Source organism: Notothenia coriiceps, unplaced genomic scaffold (genome assembly GCF_000735185.1).
Source record: "Notothenia coriiceps isolate Sejong01 unplaced genomic scaffold, NC01 NC01_scaffold00000339, whole genome shotgun sequence".
Classification (NCBI taxonomy): domain Eukaryota; kingdom Metazoa; phylum Chordata; class Actinopteri; order Perciformes; family Nototheniidae; genus Notothenia; species Notothenia coriiceps.
In genome coordinates, this window is record NW_011333040.1 from 23,148,727 (window position 1) to 23,168,686 (window position 19,960).

General features: G+C 39.7%; 1 protein-coding gene across 1 annotated transcript in view; it reads right to left on the reverse strand.

Annotated features, from left to right (window-relative positions):
• LOC104952499 (type II inositol 3,4-bisphosphate 4-phosphatase-like) overlaps positions 1-19,960 on the reverse strand; it is a 26,530-nt gene that overhangs the window by 3,341 nt on the left and 3,229 nt on the right. The window contains exons 3-10 of the mRNA XM_010779334.1: positions 18,575-18,713; positions 13,921-14,093; positions 12,734-12,857; positions 11,854-11,980; positions 9,912-10,052; positions 9,369-9,466; positions 8,843-8,955; positions 6,765-6,919 (exon numbers count right to left, since the gene is read on the reverse strand). Of these exons, the coding sequence (XP_010777636.1) occupies positions 6,765-6,919; positions 8,843-8,955; positions 9,369-9,466; positions 9,912-10,052; positions 11,854-11,980; positions 12,734-12,857; positions 13,921-14,093; positions 18,575-18,713 (1,070 nt within the window). The remainder of the gene's footprint in view (positions 1-6,764; positions 6,920-8,842; positions 8,956-9,368; positions 9,467-9,911; positions 10,053-11,853; positions 11,981-12,733; positions 12,858-13,920; positions 14,094-18,574; positions 18,714-19,960) is intronic.

Genomic DNA, 19,960 nt, shown 5'->3' on the forward strand with positions numbered 1-19,960 from the left:
TCTCAGCTATCTGTTAGTGGAGGAAAACAATTGTGACATCACTTACTCTGGGATTTGTAGTCTTTATAGATGCGTATTTTTCATAGTCTTATATTTCAACAGTTTTACGACAAACTGTGACTTTTTTGACATGGAAATTATTTTTTAAGATTGACAAACATCGTATGTGTAATTCATGGCACAATTCAAACGGGATCGAAAGATACGTTTCTTCTCTCCATTGACTTCAATACATTATTTTTCCGAAATAAGGTCCCATGGACCGGAAGTAGGTGGGCGTGACTTCGCCACTCTATGCCGCCGACACATAATTTCAGCCAATCAGCGTCGTCAGATCTGATGCTCACAGGGCGGTAATTTCAGCGCCCGATGCATTCTGTAAGTTGTTTGGATTCGTATCCAAGGTGACGCTACAGTCAGTAGTTGATGAGGATGGTGGCTGCGTCAAAAGGTGGAGACTCCGGTGCTAGTGGAGCTGTAGATTAACATTGACATGCTTATTGTAGTTGTAAGGGCAATGCCTGTGGCACCATGGAGCATATGTGTGGGCTGGACCTGTATTTTACAGGAAAGGAGTGAGCAGAGGGTCGGGTTGTCGATTCTTGTTCAGTTTTCTGTGACTATTTTCCTCACCCTCTCAGAGTTTGAGTTGCGCGCGCTACTAAAGAGACGCGTTACCATGGAAACAAAACAATGGTGTAGCTGTATTAAAGAGTGGAAACAGTCGTGAGTAAATCTGTATCTGTCAGAAATCGGGAGAAATATGACCCCGGGAGGAAACCGGGAGGGGGCAATGAAATCGGGAGTCTCCTGCGAAAATCGGGAGGGTTGGCAAGTATGACACATGCACGCACGCACGCACGCACGCACGCACGCACGCACGCACAGTTTACAGATAGCAACAGTCAGCAATGTGTTGGCTGCTGCTGCTCTGGCTGAGGGCTCCTTTCTTACCGCCCAGACGAGAGAGGGTAATGACGCCAGGCAAGAAACATGTGACTTATCAATAACTTTAGACATCGTAACACAATTTTAAACGATATTTTATTGTAGATAATACATTTTACTGATACCAACTATATAATATTTACCTTGTTCATTAAAAATAATAAAATAACAAATATATCTTTTAAATATATATTTTTATTTATTTTTAATTTTTAATGACAATCAAACATGTGGGAAGAGGTGGGGGGGCGGCGCCCCTAGCGCCCCTATGGGCCGGCCGCCACTGCACACCATGATTGGATAACACAAGTCACATAACTTATGTTGTTCTATCAGAGGATTAGGGAGTCAGACACAGATCTGCACCCCTGAAGCTAAATCATTAGGGTGAAAAGATGGAAAAGCATCAACAGTTTAAACGTCGTCTGCATAACCACTTTCGTTTTGGAAGAGGAAGGAAGTTATCAAGCTTATCCAGCCGAAATGCAATCTGAGCTGCCAAGCAATCCTTGACTCCCCCGCAGGTTTGACTCCCCCGCAGGTTTGACTCCCCCGTGGCAGTATCAGGCAATGCCATCCCCTCTTTCAGAAACATGCGGATCTTATTGGTACCTGGTAAGATTCAACGTTTATATTTCCGTTAAAAAAACAACTTAAATAGCTAATTAAATGCAAATATAACAAAAACTGTTAATGTATTTGCATCATATTCACTGTATTGCAGAAAATGATGATCAGGTGTAAATTGAAACTCTTCAGCAGAATAACCCTCAAAGAAACTTGACTTATAAACTTCCACAAAACCACATCAGCTGTTTTATACGATGATGGAAGTAAAGGCTGCCGATAATTTGTAGGTTTCTTATCAACAAATCACATGAAAAGATGGAAGACTATTAAAGAGTTACATCAATGGGACTTATATTTGTACTGGTGGACGATTTATTTTACGATGATGAACATGGACACTGTGGTTTATTTGGAATCAATACCCCATATATCACTCTGTTGCTTCAGCGCTAAGCAGCTTTAGGAAACTACTGCGCTTTTCTTTCTTTTTTTATGAAAATATGTTTTTTCTCTTACTTTCAGATGTACTTTTTTACTTGATGTTATATGCAGTTAGTGGTATCCTAACCTTAACACGAGACTCAGGAAAGTTAGTTAATAGGCGCGTTCATACCGCAGTACTTTTCCCACTTTAGTTCCGATATAGTTCCGAAATGTCGCGTTCACACCAAAAAGAGCCGGAACTAAAATAATAATGAGAATCTTTTTACCCCCTTTTCCGTCCCTGCAAGAGAGCAGGTACTTTCGTTGGAGAAAAAGGTTCCTATGTCTGATTGGCTGGGCGGAATGCAAACCACGCCCCGTAAAACTCCCAAAAAGTTATGTGAAGCCGCCATTTTATTATCCTCGCATTAGCATTATTAGCATTAGCATTATTAGCATTATCCCAGCGCAGAAACGCAGAGAGACTAACTTATGGCAACAAAAAAGAAAATATGGGAGCGGTGGAGATGAGGATGTGTTGTCGGCGTTCTGGCGATTTACTCTGAAGGCTTCAGTAGAAGCCAATCCCTAACTCCGGGGACTTCCGGNAAAAAGAAAATATGGGAGCGGTGGAGATGAGGATGTGTCGGCGTTCTGGCGATTTACTCGGAAGGCCAGTCCCCAACTCCGGGGACTTCGGGTGGCAGTATACGCCTTGAAGTTGTAAACACAAAGCAGAAGAAGAAGTGACGTCAGCGGCTTTGCCTAATCCTCCCCCAGGGATTTATTCCGGTGTGAATGCGATCTGTACATAGTTAATGAGAACTAAAGAGTTCTCATGACCTTTGTGGGAAAAGTACTGCGGTGTGAAAGCGCCTATTGTCAGATTTTAACTAGCTGATTTTCACAGAAAAGATTCTTGGCACATCAAGAAATGTCTCACTGCTAGGTAAACCATCTCATTGAAATCCATTTTCCCCAATCCTTCACTGCTGCTTAAGGAGTAACACCACACAGCGTAAGGTCGAGATAAAACCACCCGCGCTAATCACCCCATCACGAGAAACAGCCAGCAGAGTCACACCACCACCACTTCTCATAAAAGAACAACCAGCAAACAGAGAAAAGAGGAGTGAGTAGAGATGGCATTAACAGCAATTTATTGATATTTTGCAAGCAGAAAAACAAGACTTAAAATGAGCCACACAACCAGTAAGTGCGAGCTTACGAGCAGCAGGGCAATTGGGTAAAAGTGTCGGGACGCTGGTTTGTTCTCAGTCCCGGCACAGGCCTCGGGGTCCTCCCAGTGCCCGACGTCCCCCTGCGTCAGCCGACTGCAGGGCGCAATCAGAGTGAGGAGAGCGGACAGAGACAGATCAAAACGTGGCGCTGTTAGTAAAGTCCACATGTTGTCTGAGTGGGCCTTCCAGCACAGATTGATCACTTAAGAGTCAAAACAGGCTGCTGCCAGAAGCCCCACTTCGACAAAATTTGCCTCAAGAAGCCACAGAAAAGCAGGCAGTGACTAACGCAGCAGAAATGTGAGGAACAGGCGCATGGAAAAGCTACTTGTTGGGCCACGTTATGAAATGACTTGGTTGGCAGAGGATGGTGGAGAGAAGGAGCATGCAGGGAAAGCTTTCTGTAAACTATTTTAAGTACTGTGCATCTGATCCTGCTGATATTCATTCATTCAGAAGAAGAAGAATCCTTGTTTACGTAGCGGTTTAACAGGTTTTTGGTGAAACTCGACACTGCGTTTTCGATTTCCTTTTTGGATAGCATTTCAATTCATTCACTATGTCCAAAACAAACATAAATCTCTGTCAGCAGTAACGAAAGAGAGAACAACTGCTTCCTTTTGAGATAATCAGCATATTTAGACGAGTCCATGAGAGAAACTCTTGATAGGTAGTCAAATGTTTTGCTTGTGTGGATAATAAAATGAGGAGGAGACAGACTAGCACGTGCCGTAAACACCTGATAACGACATGTAGAAATCAGCTGTTTATGTAAATGATGCACTTAGAGACATTTATCATTTTCATTTAGTAGCTTTCTTTTGTCATGTTTTTCTTAACTGTCGGTCCTGTGCAGTATAAGGAGAGAGCAAATATATAACTTACTAAAGTGATGAAATTAGATAACTGTCATTGTAAACCAGACACGCACAAACCCAACAGATGGCCCCTTTAATAATTAAATAAGCACTGATGTTTTCTTTTTTAAACCACACTCGACCCTATCGATGAATCTAGTAACGTTTGATTGATTTAAATAACTTGTGCCTGACAATTATATGCTCAGTAATTCCCCTTTTAGTCTGACACCAAAGTTAAGGGATAAAAATGTTGGAATAACCCAGCGTATTTGTACTTTATAAATGTTTTTTTATATTCCTTTTAGTTAGCAGTTCACTTTCCCTTATTATCCCTTCCTATCTCACCTCAGTTCAACACTGAATACATGTAAATGTTTTTAGGCAGGCAGGGGGGTAGGGGGGGGTGTGGGAGAGACACTTTGGGATTTTAGCCTTTGCAGACCATTTACATGCACACAAACCCATATAACACACTACCAGAATCATAGGACCCTTTATTCAGAGGTAGTGCTGCAGATTATTGTGTCAGGCCGTTGTGTCCTTGGGCAAGACACTCTACTCGCATTTGCTCCTGTGGGTAATGTCCACAGTATTGACATTTACATGTCTAATATGTGTAATATGTAATTGTAAAGCGCTTTGAGCACCTGTAAAAGCGCTCTAATTAAAAAATGTAATCCATTATTATTATTATTATTATTATTATTATTATTAGTGTATATCTAAAGCTTTAATTTAACTTATTGTGTCCCGCTACTCTGGATGCAAATACAGCTGTCTCAGAAGTATAAAGTCTAACTGCAGGTGATGCATTCAAACACTGAGCTATGGTTTGAACGCAGCACCTGCAGAGACAGTGATCTACAGTTGAACTGTTTCCACCCCCTAAGGGAGCTGTATGGCATTCGTTCAAGTTTTCCAAGTGGCAGAACGACAACACAAAGGAATAATAACATTCTGTCACAGATATATCAGGAGGGAGTTTGTTGTGAATGTATCCTTATTATATTATATTTAACTCCCACACATGTGCCCAGGGCTAGTTACATGCTTATCAGCTGTATTTGTCTTGGCAAAAAATGCAATTACAAGGGTAAATATATTTTTTTGGAAGCAGTAAACCTAAAATCTGTCAAGATAGCTTCTTTCAGACGCCAACACTGTCCACAGTCAACAGTCCTTTGTTTTTATTGTTGTTAGATTTGAGTGTTTTCTATTCCAGGTGTTTTGTTATTTATGTATCAAACACTTAGCTGGAAAGATTTTATTTATTTTATAGTGTTTTGATTGTAACAATGTTTCTGGTCTTGTTAATAACCCAGCTGCTTTTTAAAAATTACCATAATGTTGGAAAAGACTAAAGAATAATCTATTGATATATTTACATATACTGCATTTATATTAATGTAACTTAACATGGTTCAGTCCATAAAACGTCTTTGTGGTGCTCAAATCTTGAGGTCAGGAAGGTGGGCGGTAAAAGGTTGAATTATTTTGGGTTTGTTTGATTTGTTTAGTGTGTGGAGAAGCTGGCCTACAGTGACATTTTTTTTTTTTTTTAGCTATCAGGTATTTAAGACCTTAGTCTGTGTCCCGACTACTTCATGTTACATTAGCAAATGAACGTCAGTTTGGTTGGATGTAAGAACTGTTTTAACTGGTTCCCTTACTTTACAGGTCATTAGGTGACTGTATGTACGATTCGTTTTTCAACCACACAACCTTTTTTTCCACATTTTCGACCATGATTAGTCGCAGCGATTTAAGTGAGCTGTTATTCGTGTTTAGGTCATGTTATATCCAATCCTTTTATAAATCTGAGCCACACCTCTGCCATCAACCGGCCTGTACGGGTCATTACCAAAGATTCTTCAGATATGCACTTCCCAGAAAAAGTTGTTGGATCAGAAGATATCAGATTTGGAAGGATGACAGTCACAAATATTAAAGGCGGCAGTGTCCCTGCGGCACTGACAGGAACATGCGTGGCTGCCTGTGAATGTGTGAAGGAAGGCGTCGATGGTGGAGGGAACACATGATGATGTTTATGCTGGCACATCAAATGGGGATAAGATGGAGGGGAACGTGCAGACAACATGTCTTTAATGTGTCAGCGTCTGCTCATTAACATATGTTGTGGGTGCATGTTATTGCTTTCACTAGACATTTGTAATGACATACAATTATTATTTTTGGGATTAAAGATTGCAACAGCAATATTGGCTGAATGGTGAGACGACCCAAATTATGTATCCCTTGTCTCTTGTAGAACCAGCCATGCAACATTTTAGATGTACTAAATAATATAATAAATAAAAGGTGAATTGTATTTTATTTGTTTCCCCAATTTGCCCAGCATTGCGTCTTTCCTGTAACAATACCTTTGACAATCCACAGATGTCATTGTACATTTCTTTCAAAGGAACTATTTATTTGGTAGAAAGTAGTTCAGGTTGAAACACCTGAGAGGGAGGTCAGTGATCTCGAGAAAAACAAGTTGCTACTGAAGTTTGTTTAAAATGTTTTCATTGCATTGTGTCGATAAGATCTCTGAGATTTTATCTGAGCAACTAAAATATCTGCATGGCTACAAACTGCTGAAGCAAAGAATAACACTATGTTGTATGTTTTATTGCTGGCTTTTTAAATGCAGCATGTTTATGATAGATTGGAACAATAACCTGCACCCATATAATAGTTTTTAGTCTTTTATCACTCTCACCTCCGCATACAGTCCAAAGCTCGGATGAAGAAGTCCTTGCTGAGCTGGTGTTCGTCGCGCAGGAGGGCACACTGCTCCAACGTGACAGACATGGAGGTCCGGTCTTTGGCACTTTTACAGCTGGTCAACCTGATGCCATTTAACCTTCGGCAGATCTGGAGGCAAGAAGATAAATAAATACTCAATGTTTACATCCATCAATGATGCAAACTGTTTGGCCGTGACTAATCTTATAAAAAGACTGATTTGGAGTGTGATGTTTGTTCTAACTCCACAGATTATTGACACAGTAGGCTACTTTAGTTGTATAAGTGGATCATTTATAGCACACGGCATCGCTTTTAATTGCTATGCAGACGATTGCCAAAATATGTGCCACTTAAAAAAGAACGACTCACACTCAATGAAACCACTGATAAACTGCCTTGAAGACATTAAGTCCTGGATGTCGTGCAACTTTTTTAAATGAAATGATGACAAAACCAAAGTTATGGTTTTTGGTGCCCCTCGGACCACTCCCATAGACCTAGGATCCTTGGGCCACTCCACCAGGCCTACCATCACAAATCTTGGGATAAAGATGGACCCTGAACTCAAGCTGGACGGCCAGATCAAGGCAGTTTCTTCCACCTCAGGCATCTAGCCAAAATAAAGCCTTTTTTAAATAGTGACCTTTTTGAAACAGTAATCCATTCCTTCGTCACCTCTCGCTTTGATTATTGTAATGCACTAAATATTGGGATAAGTGCGTCCTCCCTTGCTCGCCTGCAGATGGTACAAAATGCAGCAGCACGGCTCCTAACTGGCACACGCAAACACAAGCACATTTCCCCCATTTTAGCTTCACTCCACTGGCTGCTCATTCGAGGATTCATTTTAAAATTATTTTATTTACTTTTAAAGGCCTCAATGGCCTGGCCCCGCCCTACTTCTCTGAGCTGCTACACAACTACACGCCCACTCGCACTCTCAGGTCAGCTGATCAGTTGCTCCTGAGGGTGCCAAAAACCAAGTCGACACGCAGAGGGGACCGTGCTTTCTCTGCTGCCGCCCCTAAACTGTGGAACGTCCTGCCCTTGCTAATCAGACAGGCTCCCACACGGTCTGTTTTTAAATCCCGTTTTAAAACCCACTTCTTCTCCTTAGCATTCGTAAACAAGTAGAATGTTGCTTTTATTTGCTTTCAGTGGTCTATTGTTTTTATGTTTTTATTTTTATTTTGTAATTGTTAGGTTTATTCTGGTTTGTTTTGTGTTCGTATCTTTTATGTGATTTTATACTTATTTTTATGTTCTGTGAGCTGAGCTGTGTGATTTTATATTTGATGTATCTCTCTGTACAGCACTTTGGTCCGGAGGTTTTAAAGTGCTATATAAATAAAGTCGGATTGGATTGGATTTATGTGTGTTTGATTGTTCATACAAAGGTCTTTGCCGATATTCCAAGTACATGTTGCTTTGACCTCATTTGGATAAAAATGTGACCTAGTGTTGCCAATTGTTAGTTGTTTTGGACACTCCCATAACAAATAGCCTGAATGTTAGGTGTTTTTTTAAACCAGGGTAACAACATCAATATATGGATGACAGTCAAACGTCTAACAACTTTTAGATAAATCAGGAAAAAACTATGTGGAGAAGTTCTTGATCCCCAGAGGATGAATTAAAACCAATTTGTATTTGTTCAAAACTTTGGTTTGCGACAAATGACATATTCATTATATTAGGGCTTTGTACCTATTAGCAAATGTTAGCAAATGCTCACACACCAAACTCAAAGTCATCATGGTTGTAGCCTTGTTTTAACTTCTAGAAGCGCTGTAGGAACATGTTCAACATTCTGTCGTCATATACTGAAGATCAGGTAAAAGGTCACTTCTATACAGTATCGTTTTCAGTCAATCCATCATGCTCATGCAGGTTAGTTGGAAGCCCATGATATATGAATCTGTCAAATACTAAGTTTCATCTAAGAGTATAAAGTTCACAGTTACCTCAGTTAAGCAGGAGAGGATGGTTTTTTTGTACGCTCTGTCTTCCTTGACAAGGATTTATTGTTACAATCAAAACTCTGCTCACCGTTCCAGCAATCCATAGTATCTCCACATTCTTCCTCTTCTTTGTAACTACATTCTGGCCCAGAGTTTCAAGTAATTCCTTGATGTCGGTCTGTGTCTGGTAACACGGTAGACCTATTCACAGAAAGCACAAAACACATTGCCAGTGAGAGGTTCTGTTGATGCTTTGCTCTGCTGGAAGTCAAAGTGTGAGGCCAGGCTGAATGCAGCTTCCTATGGATTCACTTGTGAAGGCAGACGAAAGAAGAAACAACACTGAACACACATTGTTGCAGACGATTCAAAAGTTCTACGTTTCGGAGGCTTTCTTTTTCATATAGCTACAGCAAGGTTTGAGCAGTAGAAACCTTAACTCTCAAGCTTCTCCAACAACAAAACCTAAGATACAATCGATTAATAGACTTAAACTAGTGCAAAAGACGAGATTGTTCAATTAACTACACTTGATTAAAATTCAAGATGTGCTGCCCAACAGTTTTAAACAATTATTAGCCCACATCTTTGTACATAAGAGTTAGTTCACTTACATTCTAGTGGCACCTTTTCACTTAATGACTTGTAATAGGCTTCTAACATCTCAAAGTTCCTCTGGTTTATTCTTTCCTGTAGAGAGATATCTCCAAACCTGAGAGGAGGGGAGGAAGAAAATAGGCGGTTGTGGTGGAGCATCTCATAAAAACTCAATACAACTTGTTTATTAACAGCTTATCACTAAAAGTTACAATATAGCCAAGTACCAAAGGCATTGTTTAACATAACAAAGGTGGAAATACATACAAATATGAGAATAGTTGCATTCTTTTTCAGCCAAATAACAAAAGTAACATCCTTACATATTAAATATTTATGAGAAAATGCAATTAGAGGTTTGAATGCCTCCTACTCAGAAGGATTATCTTGAAATGTAAATTTAGATGCACTTTGCAAGAATAAGAAATAAAGAATAAACCGTGCGTGACTCTTTATGTTACATACATGAGATTGAACCAGATAGACGCTCTGGATCTAGTCATATTGATTATTTGAAGACAAGGATAGCACCAGATGTGAGTGAACACTGTCTGCAGTACCTCTCTGCTATCGTCTGCTGCTCATTGATGCCCACGTTAAACAGCACCGGGAACACTCGCAGAGGCTGGCCCCCCCTGATCTCTTCTGGCAAGGTCTGGAAAACCAGGCGTGGTAATGGCACTTCTACAAAGAAGTGGTCTCTGAATGCATGGAGAAAAAGAAATAGAAGGTTAAAGAGAGATTTGATGAGAGAATCATTAAATGGAAATCCAAAACGTTTTGCAAAATTGACCGTTGAGACTCGCCAGAGCAAGCTGTATAAACAGGGACTTAAAGCGTGTGTATGCATGAGAGAGAGAGAGAGAGAGAGAGAAAGTGTGAGAAACAGATTGCCTTACACATAAAGGGGGGGCGTGGCAAGAGGGGTGTATCATATTATCACACTTGGCATCATTTGCATGGTATCCAGTCAAATACACTCGCTTGACCTCAATATGACAAATGTTCTTGGCTTAAAAGCACATATATGTAGCTCCCGGACTTCCTGAAGAAATGACGTACTAGTTCAAATGTGGACTAAAGTTCTGAGTTTTCATTACAGGCTATATATAACATCTGGGCTGCGAGGCATAATGTGTTCTCACAAACAATTTGTGCATTTTACAGGTCACTCTTTGGGCTTTGTTTGGCCCTAACAGCTCATACCATAGACAAAGCATTGCTATTATTTCCTAATGCACAAACAAACACAACTGCTGGTGCAGGAATTCTAGGCAGAGCTAGATAAATCACATGTGATGTGAATAATCATTTTAAGACAGTGGATAATAAATCGTAAGTAACAAATCATGCCCTGTGGTTTGCAGCTTGATTCAGAGGCTGAACGTGAACACATGTGTTTTTCAGCACAGTGGAGAATATAACAAATTACAAGTCTAGCATATTTGAAACTATTGTTCACACACTCGTATGTCTCCATAAGATCATAAGAAGTTCATTTTAACACCTCTGCATTTTCATAGTGTGTTAAATATTTGATGTGGAACCTGTTGTTGTAAAAACACTAAAATAAGTTTCCGATTCCGACTGTGTGAAAATCAAGACATGGAAAAGGAGGTTTCACAAGTTGGCCAGAATGAACAGATTCCTATAAAAGAGGAAATGGCTAAACCATAGAAAGTAAAGCTTTGGACAGGAGAGTAAGTAAGAGATTGTGCTTTTTGCTAAAAAAAAACTGTGATGTCACAGGTCGACAAAGGACAGGAAGTGGAGATTGTGTGTTTGCAGCTGATTGGACGGTGTTGTTGCAGCAGTGGCTCACTCTGTGCCAGTTGCCGATAAGTTTGGTGAAAGCAAAAGAGAGAAATCGAAACCTGCTGTGCGGAGCAGAGCCGGAAAGAAGCTCCGGAAACTAGCTAATAAGTGCATGATAAAAACAATACACATATTTGTAATTGTAATAATAACAACATATGTATTTAATGGTGCATGTGTAGAATAAATGGCATCTTTATCAATGCAAATATATATATATAATGAATTTGTCTGTTTGCATCCCACATATTATTTTTTTCACCAAAATAAGCAGTATTTTATCCTTGTACAGTATTTAATTTTATATTCTGTTTTAAGCTCATCTTTTTCTATGTTACATATATATATATATAATTTAGTTACCTTCTTACACATACCTGCACACTGGTCACTTGCAACATTCTCTTGCACAATTTTACTTTATTTCTGTTCTTCTTGTACTATTTATTATTATTTTATTGTTTATGTCTTACATATACTTATGTTGCATTGCTGGAGGAGCCTGGGACTTAACACTTTCATTGCCATAGCTATACTGTAGCTACTGTGCATACAACAACAACACCTTTGGATCTTGAATCATGTTCAGGTTTGAAAGTCCCTCGTTGCATGTTTTTTGGAGTTGAATTTGGTTTTAATCACTACATGACCTGAGCAGTAGGGACTAATTGAGAGATGTTGTCTCACCGTCGGCCACACACTAAAGGCTGGAGGTCACTGAGGTCATCTGTCTTGGCCTCTGTGATCTGGAACAGAACTCTCTGCAGGTCGGAGACCCCCACCTCCATGTCCTCCAGCATCCCGATCTCCTCACCTTAAACGTTTCCACAAAACCACATTAGTAGTGATTTACCATGGTCATTCAAAAGGATGGTAGATAACAACAAATTAAACAAGCACTACACCATCAAGATCTTGGGGAAAAACGTATCTCAGCATCATTTTAAGTGACTTAAGGGTACGACTAGGAGACACATACTATTCAGAAACTGCCCAGATTTTGAGCTACAGAGGCCTTGTTTTCATTATAAAACTGGGTTGGATGTTCTGTCCTTCAGTCCTTCAGCTGTTCATGCACAGTTTCCTCACGTTGCACTTTGTGAATTATGTTTCTGTGAAAGGTGCTATACTAAATAAACATATTATTATTAGTGTTATTTATGTAACTGATCAATCTACTTCACTTCCTTAAGAGCTGTACAGTGAGCATTGGCAGAAAAATCTTGAAAGAAATTGCAATCATGTAGCTGCAGGTTAATGGCATAGATGTGTTATATCTTAAAGGAACTCCCTTTAAATCTGACTGTGTATTAATCTGATAAAAATTGAACTATGACACTGTGGCAAACCTTAAACTGGAACATGTTGTATAAAGGGAGTATACTTTAAAAGCTCCTGTAATAAAGTAGAAACGGTGACTCATAAATTTGTTTTTGAACCGTCACATTTACTCGTCACGTTACCCAGGCTTTGCCAAACCAATCTCCACATCTTTGTCAAATGTGAGGGTGGTCGGCTGAGTTATTGATTTATTGTCCGTTCTGAATGATACAAGAAATGAACTCACTGTAGGTGCTGAGCAGACTCTCGAACTGGGCAACCAAGCCCACCAGATGAAGCTGCTTCAGGAAGCCTTGGTCCTGCATTCCTGCGTACAGCCTCATCACAAAACCACAGGCTAAGGCTGCCAGCTGACACACACACACACACACACACACACACACACACACACACACACACACACACACACACACACACACACACACACACACACACAGTAAGATGTTTGTGGACGTTTCTCTTGCCCAAAATAGTATGCAAATAAAATGTGTGAGCCCGCTTCACTTCAGAAGTAACAGGGGGAAAGTCTCAGCTGGAACTAAATCTGAGTTGTATTTCATTAATGCTGAACGGTGTCGTAAATTCTTTGGTAGGGCTTTTTATGGGTTGTTTTTAAGTCACCAGTGGAGTATAAAACCTTCTGTAAATACATAGATCCTGTCGGAGGAAAATTCTAAAACTTTTGGAAGTAATATTTTGAAGTATTTTGACTTGAAAAACGTTTTAAAGTTGTTTGGGCAAGCTAGGATAAAGTTTGGACTTTGCACGACACAATTAAACAATAAATAGCTTGTTGGACATTTGAATCTCCAAAGTGATAGATTAACTGAGAATAACCTTCACGCCAGATTAAAGGTCACCCATTATGCAAAATCCACTTGTTCACGTCTCTTCTACATCAACATGTGTCGCCTCTGTGGAAAGAGATTCTGAAAGTTTAAGGAAAAAAGATTTGCTCACTTTTTGTCCTGATCCATTTCTAGAAAAACCTGTCTGAAAATGAGCCGATCAGATTTTGGCCACTTTATGATGTCATAACGACTTTTTTGGCTTGTGTAACCATTAGCCAATCACCAACCAAGGTAACCCCCCCCCCCACACACACACCTTATCACCTGAATCTCCTCTTAGATCACCATTGTGTTCTTTTTAACCAAATATCTCTCAGAGAGGCGTAGGGAGGGGCTCCTTATTTTCATCTAAAGTAACTGAATCAGCACTTTTGAAACAGGGCTGAAACAGAGGGGATTATGGGATGCTGGTATTTCAAGCCAAACACTTCAGAGACATGTTTTGTATATATCTGAGACCTATAATATATTGATGAAAAACAGTATAATAGTGGACCTTTAAATCAGACTGGTCATTACTGAGGAAATCGTGGAGTTCTTTATTATCTTAGTGGCTACTTACTGCCTGACTGAAAACCACGTCACGCCTCTGCTGGAGGAGGAAACCCTGGGGAATACTGCAGGCCGCCTCCTGCAGGAGCACAAAGGTCATGGCTCTCTTTGCCTTCTCCACCACCTCCATCACACACTCCTTTAACCTGGTTACATGCGGACGCAGCTGCTCCCTCCACTCGCCTGCACACACAGATGGGATAACAGGAGTGGGAGATGGAGAAAGGAACTACAGTTATGATGGGGTTGTAAGGCATGTGTTCGCAGCCAGAAACAACACACACATTATCTGTGAGGTCAAACCAGATCAGACATTAACGGAAAGCAATTGCCAAACAAAAGGAAACAAAACCAAAAACACAGGAAATTAGTTATTTATTAAGAAAAATAAACATCTATTAAAAATTGTATGAACATTAAATAAAACGTATATATATAATATGATCAGCAAAATATAACACATGTCCTCAGGATTTGTATTATTGTTAGGTGAAGTGAACAAAGGAAAATGCATCAAATCAATTTGGTATCTTTGATTCAGTACATGCACTTATTTTGCTGTTTGGTTTTAAAGGGCAACACTTTATAAATCATGTAAGCGCAACCACGAGTTTAGGTCACAGTCTGTATGGACGTCTCAAAGAAAACTGCTAATTTGTTTTCGTAGTGCAGCAGTGCAAAGTGTAAAGGGCTGGTAGAAATATAGATCAGATGGCATAGTGATAAATATAAATAAGCAGAATAAATACACTCACTGGTCCCACAGCTCTGAAACAGCTGTGCCAATCAGTGAAATATGACATCAACAATAGCTCTACGCTCCTCCAGGAAATTAAATTGTTGTCTGGGTAGAGGCACGACATGAACCAATCTGCAGCCACAGGCAGATGCTGTGGGGTTTCTCAGCAGTTAATTAGTACACTGACGAAAGAAATAAATCACTTTAAAAAATAGTTTGTTCAAGTCGTTTATATAATCGCATCAATACGAAGCCATTTCAGTCACAATCCTCCACTGCATTAAGTCCTAAATGGTCACATCAGATCGTAATTGATGTAACACATCAGCATTTGCACCAAACACATTTCAAGGATTCAACAACAAACACCATGTCTGAGAAAAGAAAAGATTGGAATGGAGGCAACGATAAGCAGAATTAATGAGCCCCAGGAATCTGATGTCTCCTGCATAAATAAATAGTTATTACCAGCCAGTCTGATGTGTGCAGAGGAAGTGTTTGTTTTTTACGCATGTAATTTAATCAAGGTTAACACAGTGAACTGCCGTGTTTAATGGTAACACGCTGCAGACCGCACTTTTCAAATCAGAGCTGCTGATTTAACAACATATATTTAATGAACCCAAGAAGAAGAGTTTCATATGTATAACACAGCTGTTTACAACATATACTGTATGAATAACCCAAACATTGATGGATCAATGCAGACTGCTTTAATGGTGTTCCAGCTTTGTTGAAAGTTAATGTTTGATGCCAACATATTATATTCTGTTAAAGAGTAAGTACAGTATTTAGTTTAAAAAGCCTATGTTGAAAGGAAAACAGACATCTCCCTTTCCCCTGCCTCATCTAAATGAGTCTCCTACCTCTGCATGCTGCATAAAAAAAAAACACAGACCAGCAGAGCAAATCTCAAGGTCAGGAAAATACCAAACTGTGCCCTGCTTGTTCTATTCATTGTACCACAAGAAATGAGAATAGAGACCCTTAAATTAACTGCCCAAATGCCTAATAGAGCCCTCACACTGTACCTTGGGTCAGTAAAGACACCATGAAATTGCCTCTTTACTTCCTAATGTGGTGTAACTCATGTTGAAACAGGATGTTGGAGAGGAAAATAGCGAAGAGAAAGATTACTCGAAAGTGAAAGTCAATGGCTATGCTCCATTTGACACTGAGAGTGTGCTAATGATTGTTTGTGGCAAGACTGGAGAAGCTGTTTATTATTTTTAGCTAACATTTGTTAACTATGTTTTTCAGTTTAGCTCAACTAGTTTTCACACACTCCATTGTTGATGTGTTTAAACTGACTCCGGTTGATGGACAGCTTACTGACTTTTGTGAATCATTTCATGTAATGTTCTCTCTGTCTTCCCACTGAACATACATATATAATCAAATCACAAGAAGTTTAGTTAATTAGGTCTGGGTAAATTAATTGGTTAAGTTTTCCATGTATGCCCTTAAAGTACAGAATTATATAGCGCTTTTCTAGGTACTCAAAGACAGAACAGAAAGCATTATGAACTGACAGATTGACATGACGTGTGGGGGAGGGGTTGGACAGGAAGAAGCTAGTTTGAAGCGATGGGCTTTGAGTGTTCGGATAAGGCTGGCAGGCTGGTTAAATGTCTGATGTGTACATTATAAACTGATAATTCTGTCAAAAAACAGCAAGCTCTGAGATGAAACGGATTCAGTATGCATGCACACTTCTTAGACTACACTTAATATTGTACTTTTGCATACTCAAAAGCTGCTTAGAAACAGTCATTAGGAATTGGGACAGAATTAGTGTTTGATTTCATGGTGTCTTATACACATTTCCTCAATCCAAAACCAGTTTATGACGATCCCCTCACTGGCCAAAAGGGGGCAGTGTTTATTAAGCAATGTGCACTCAGTTCAACTTCAACATATTGAAAAGTTATTTGCGATCAGTGTGGACACGCACACACAAACAGAGGCACAGACAAGCACAGTTGGATACCACTGATAATGTAAAGCACATCAGCCTTGCCCTTGCCTTGTCAGAAAAATCACGTCTTATCTCATTCTGCAAATATCGCCTCCGCACGGAGACGGAGGAAACAGAACTCAAGCTGTCATCTCCTCGCCTGCCCACCTGTCCAAACATCAAAACCTTGTCAACGCCTTGTCATCAGAAGCCGGGTTTCACCGACATCCGCTCGCAGATAAAGTGTCTCTCATTATTCCGCCCATGTTTGTATTTAGACAGGCAGATGACCACTTGTTCTGTTCAGCGTCTTAATAAAGCTTCTCAGTGGGGGGGGGGGGGCTTCTCTTTCAGGCAGAACACCGGACCCATGGCCTTGTTCTTACCGGGCAGCTCACACAAACACAAATGCAGAAATACACAGGGGTGAAAAAAGTAGATCTTATACTTAAAGGGGCCATATTATGCTTTTTGTGGTTTTCCCTTTTCTGTAGTGTATAGGTTTGTAAATGGCTAAAATCACAAAGTTCTCTCCAGAGGGAGTTTCTCAACCAACACACTCCCGCCCTGCCTGAAACGTCTACATTGGACTCCTTTGTTTACTACCGTAACATAGTGACATCGTATTACCTTATGTACTGCTAGATCTTCACTTATAACATATCAATATTTCTTTATTAGTTGATTTATATTTTATCATTTAATAATCTGAATCTATAAAGTTACTAAAGATGAAAAGTACAAATTTAGTGTACAACATAAGCTTCCAAAATGGAGTGGACAAGTATAAAGTAGCATAAAAAGAATATACTCATTACATGGACCTACTAAGTAACTACATATACCTTTCACCACTAGAAAAACATGCCCAACCTGATACAAATGCACCAAAAGTCACACACACACACACACACACACACACACACACACACACACACACACACACACACACACTGCCAGTTGGCAGAGGTTCCAGTCAGCTCTTGTCTGGACGCAGGCTTGAGGCAGGATTTCAGCGGGCGAAAGAGAGGAGTGGGCAGCTTGCGGTCAGCAGTGAATGGCTCTGCATATCAAATATTGCTTTCATCCAATTCTCTGGCACCCATTTAAGTTCCTCTTCTGCTAATGCCTACACTGCAGGGAGCCTCTAAGTTGGTCCAGACTCCTGTATTACTCAGGCTGTAGATAAACACAGACTTCAATGTTGTCTCCCTCAGTGGAAATTTCTTATTTATCTAGTTGGTTTGTATAAATATTTGGCCAAAAAGCCATTTATAAGCTCAAAATAGCTAATGTTTTGGAGGAACAGGAATGGAAAATAGCATTTGTTGCCAATGATAATGATGGATACATTAAAGAGAATTATGCATTATACTACAGAGAAAGTTACCAATGACGCATCACAGTTTAAGTGATGAGGAAAAAACTACTTATTAAACGGGAAGATTTTATTAATATAAGCAGGAAGTCATTAAAACATTATCTTTTTTATATATTTTAAAGTTCAACTTTTGTATTTTTTCATAGTTTTTTTAGGTCAAAATGTTTGGATTTCTCTCAGTAGGTACGGTTATCCAAAAGCTAAGTTTATTAAGTACATATACTGTATATATCTTTTAAACATTAAGTTATTTTTGGGTTGCCTTTCTGCTGCAATGAAATGGACAAACTATGTAAATAGCAACAACACTTTAAGTGACTGATGTATTAGTCTAATTTAGAGAACAGTAGATTATTGCTTCATTCAAACATGGGAAAAACGTTTTGGATAGTGAAGGGATGAATGGATGTCTATTATAATTCAATATAACCTTCATGCTGTGGTGACTAATGCTTTTTAATACTGACCTGCTAACATCAAACAACAAGTGCATGGGCAAAATAAAACCCATCTGCAGCATAGACATACTCAGCCTCAAAGATGTTTCACTGACGGATGGTTGTGCTTCACATAAACAACTTATTTACCGGGGTGGTGTGAGGTGATGACATCGGCGAGCTGCTGCTCAGGGGCCGGCTCCTGCCTGCTGCCGTCCTCCTCCTGGACTTTATCCACCATGGCGATGACACAGTTGAGACATTTGGCCACATTTGCCCACACCCGGTCCTGAAGGAGCCGAAAACACAATCAGCAGTCAGATCAGACTCCCTGATTAGATCTTTCTCACTCCGTTTCAGAGGAGAGGGGAATCGAGTAAACCAAAATTTGTTACAAAAACAGTTGAAGCGACTTAAAGCCTAACAAATAACTCCCATATGTGTAAGAAAAAAGTGTTTCCATTTGCAGTCTTAACTGGCGTTGTATCCAAAAGGTCAAAAGGAAATGACTGTCTGGGTATTCTAAGATTACTCTCAACGTATTTTAATTGTTTCCATATTTCTCTTACTTTTCTTCCACTCAAACTGACTGACTGATGCTTTCACTTTTGTGTGTACAAATATGACAATTTAAATGTGTTTGAGAGTAATTAAGTGGTGGTGTGTATTTCTATTCTTTCGTGCTTAAAAAATGGTTTGAACATGATAGGGAATTTATTTGAGTGATAATTAGGGCAGAACACATGTCACACTCCTGCTGTCAGTGAGGCAGATGCTGTGCGCACACGCTAACACACCAACAGTCATACACACTTTATTGAAAAGAAGCAGCATGACTTAAGATTCAATGAAAAGGTTACCACAAATAATCTTCTGCAGGATGTTTGTCTTGAAGAAAATGTGGAAATTACTTTGAGAAAACTCATTAAAATAGAGTAATATCTGGTATACTGTACAATCACATTTTTAAAAGTAATTTAAAGTTTTTGCAAGAATGACCTGTCTAAATGTCTCCTATTGTACTTCTTTTTTACATCAATATATTATAGGTCTCAGATATATACAAAACATGTCTCTGAAGTGTTTGGCTCCAAATACCAAACAGATCATTGCAGCATTACCCATAATCCCCTCTGTTTCAGCCCTGTTTCAAAAGTGCTGATTCTCTGTCTGTTGCTTTAGATGAAAATAAGGAGCCCCTCCCCACGCCCCTCTGAGAGATATTTGGTTAAAAAGAACACAATGGTGCTCTAGGAGGAGATTCAGGTGATAAGGTGGGGGGGGGGTACCTTTGTTGGTGATTGGCTAATGGTCACACAAGCCAAAAAATCGTTATGCCATCATAAAGTGGCCAAAATCCGATCGGCTCATTTTCAGACAGGTTTTTATAGAAATGGATCAGGACAAAAAGAGAGAGAATCTTTTTTCTGAAACTTTCAGAGTCTCTTTCCACAGAGGGGACACATGAAGCTCAGCGCAAGTTCAGACAGGAAGACCTATCACTTCGTATTGCACGTCACGGCAATACTCGCTCCC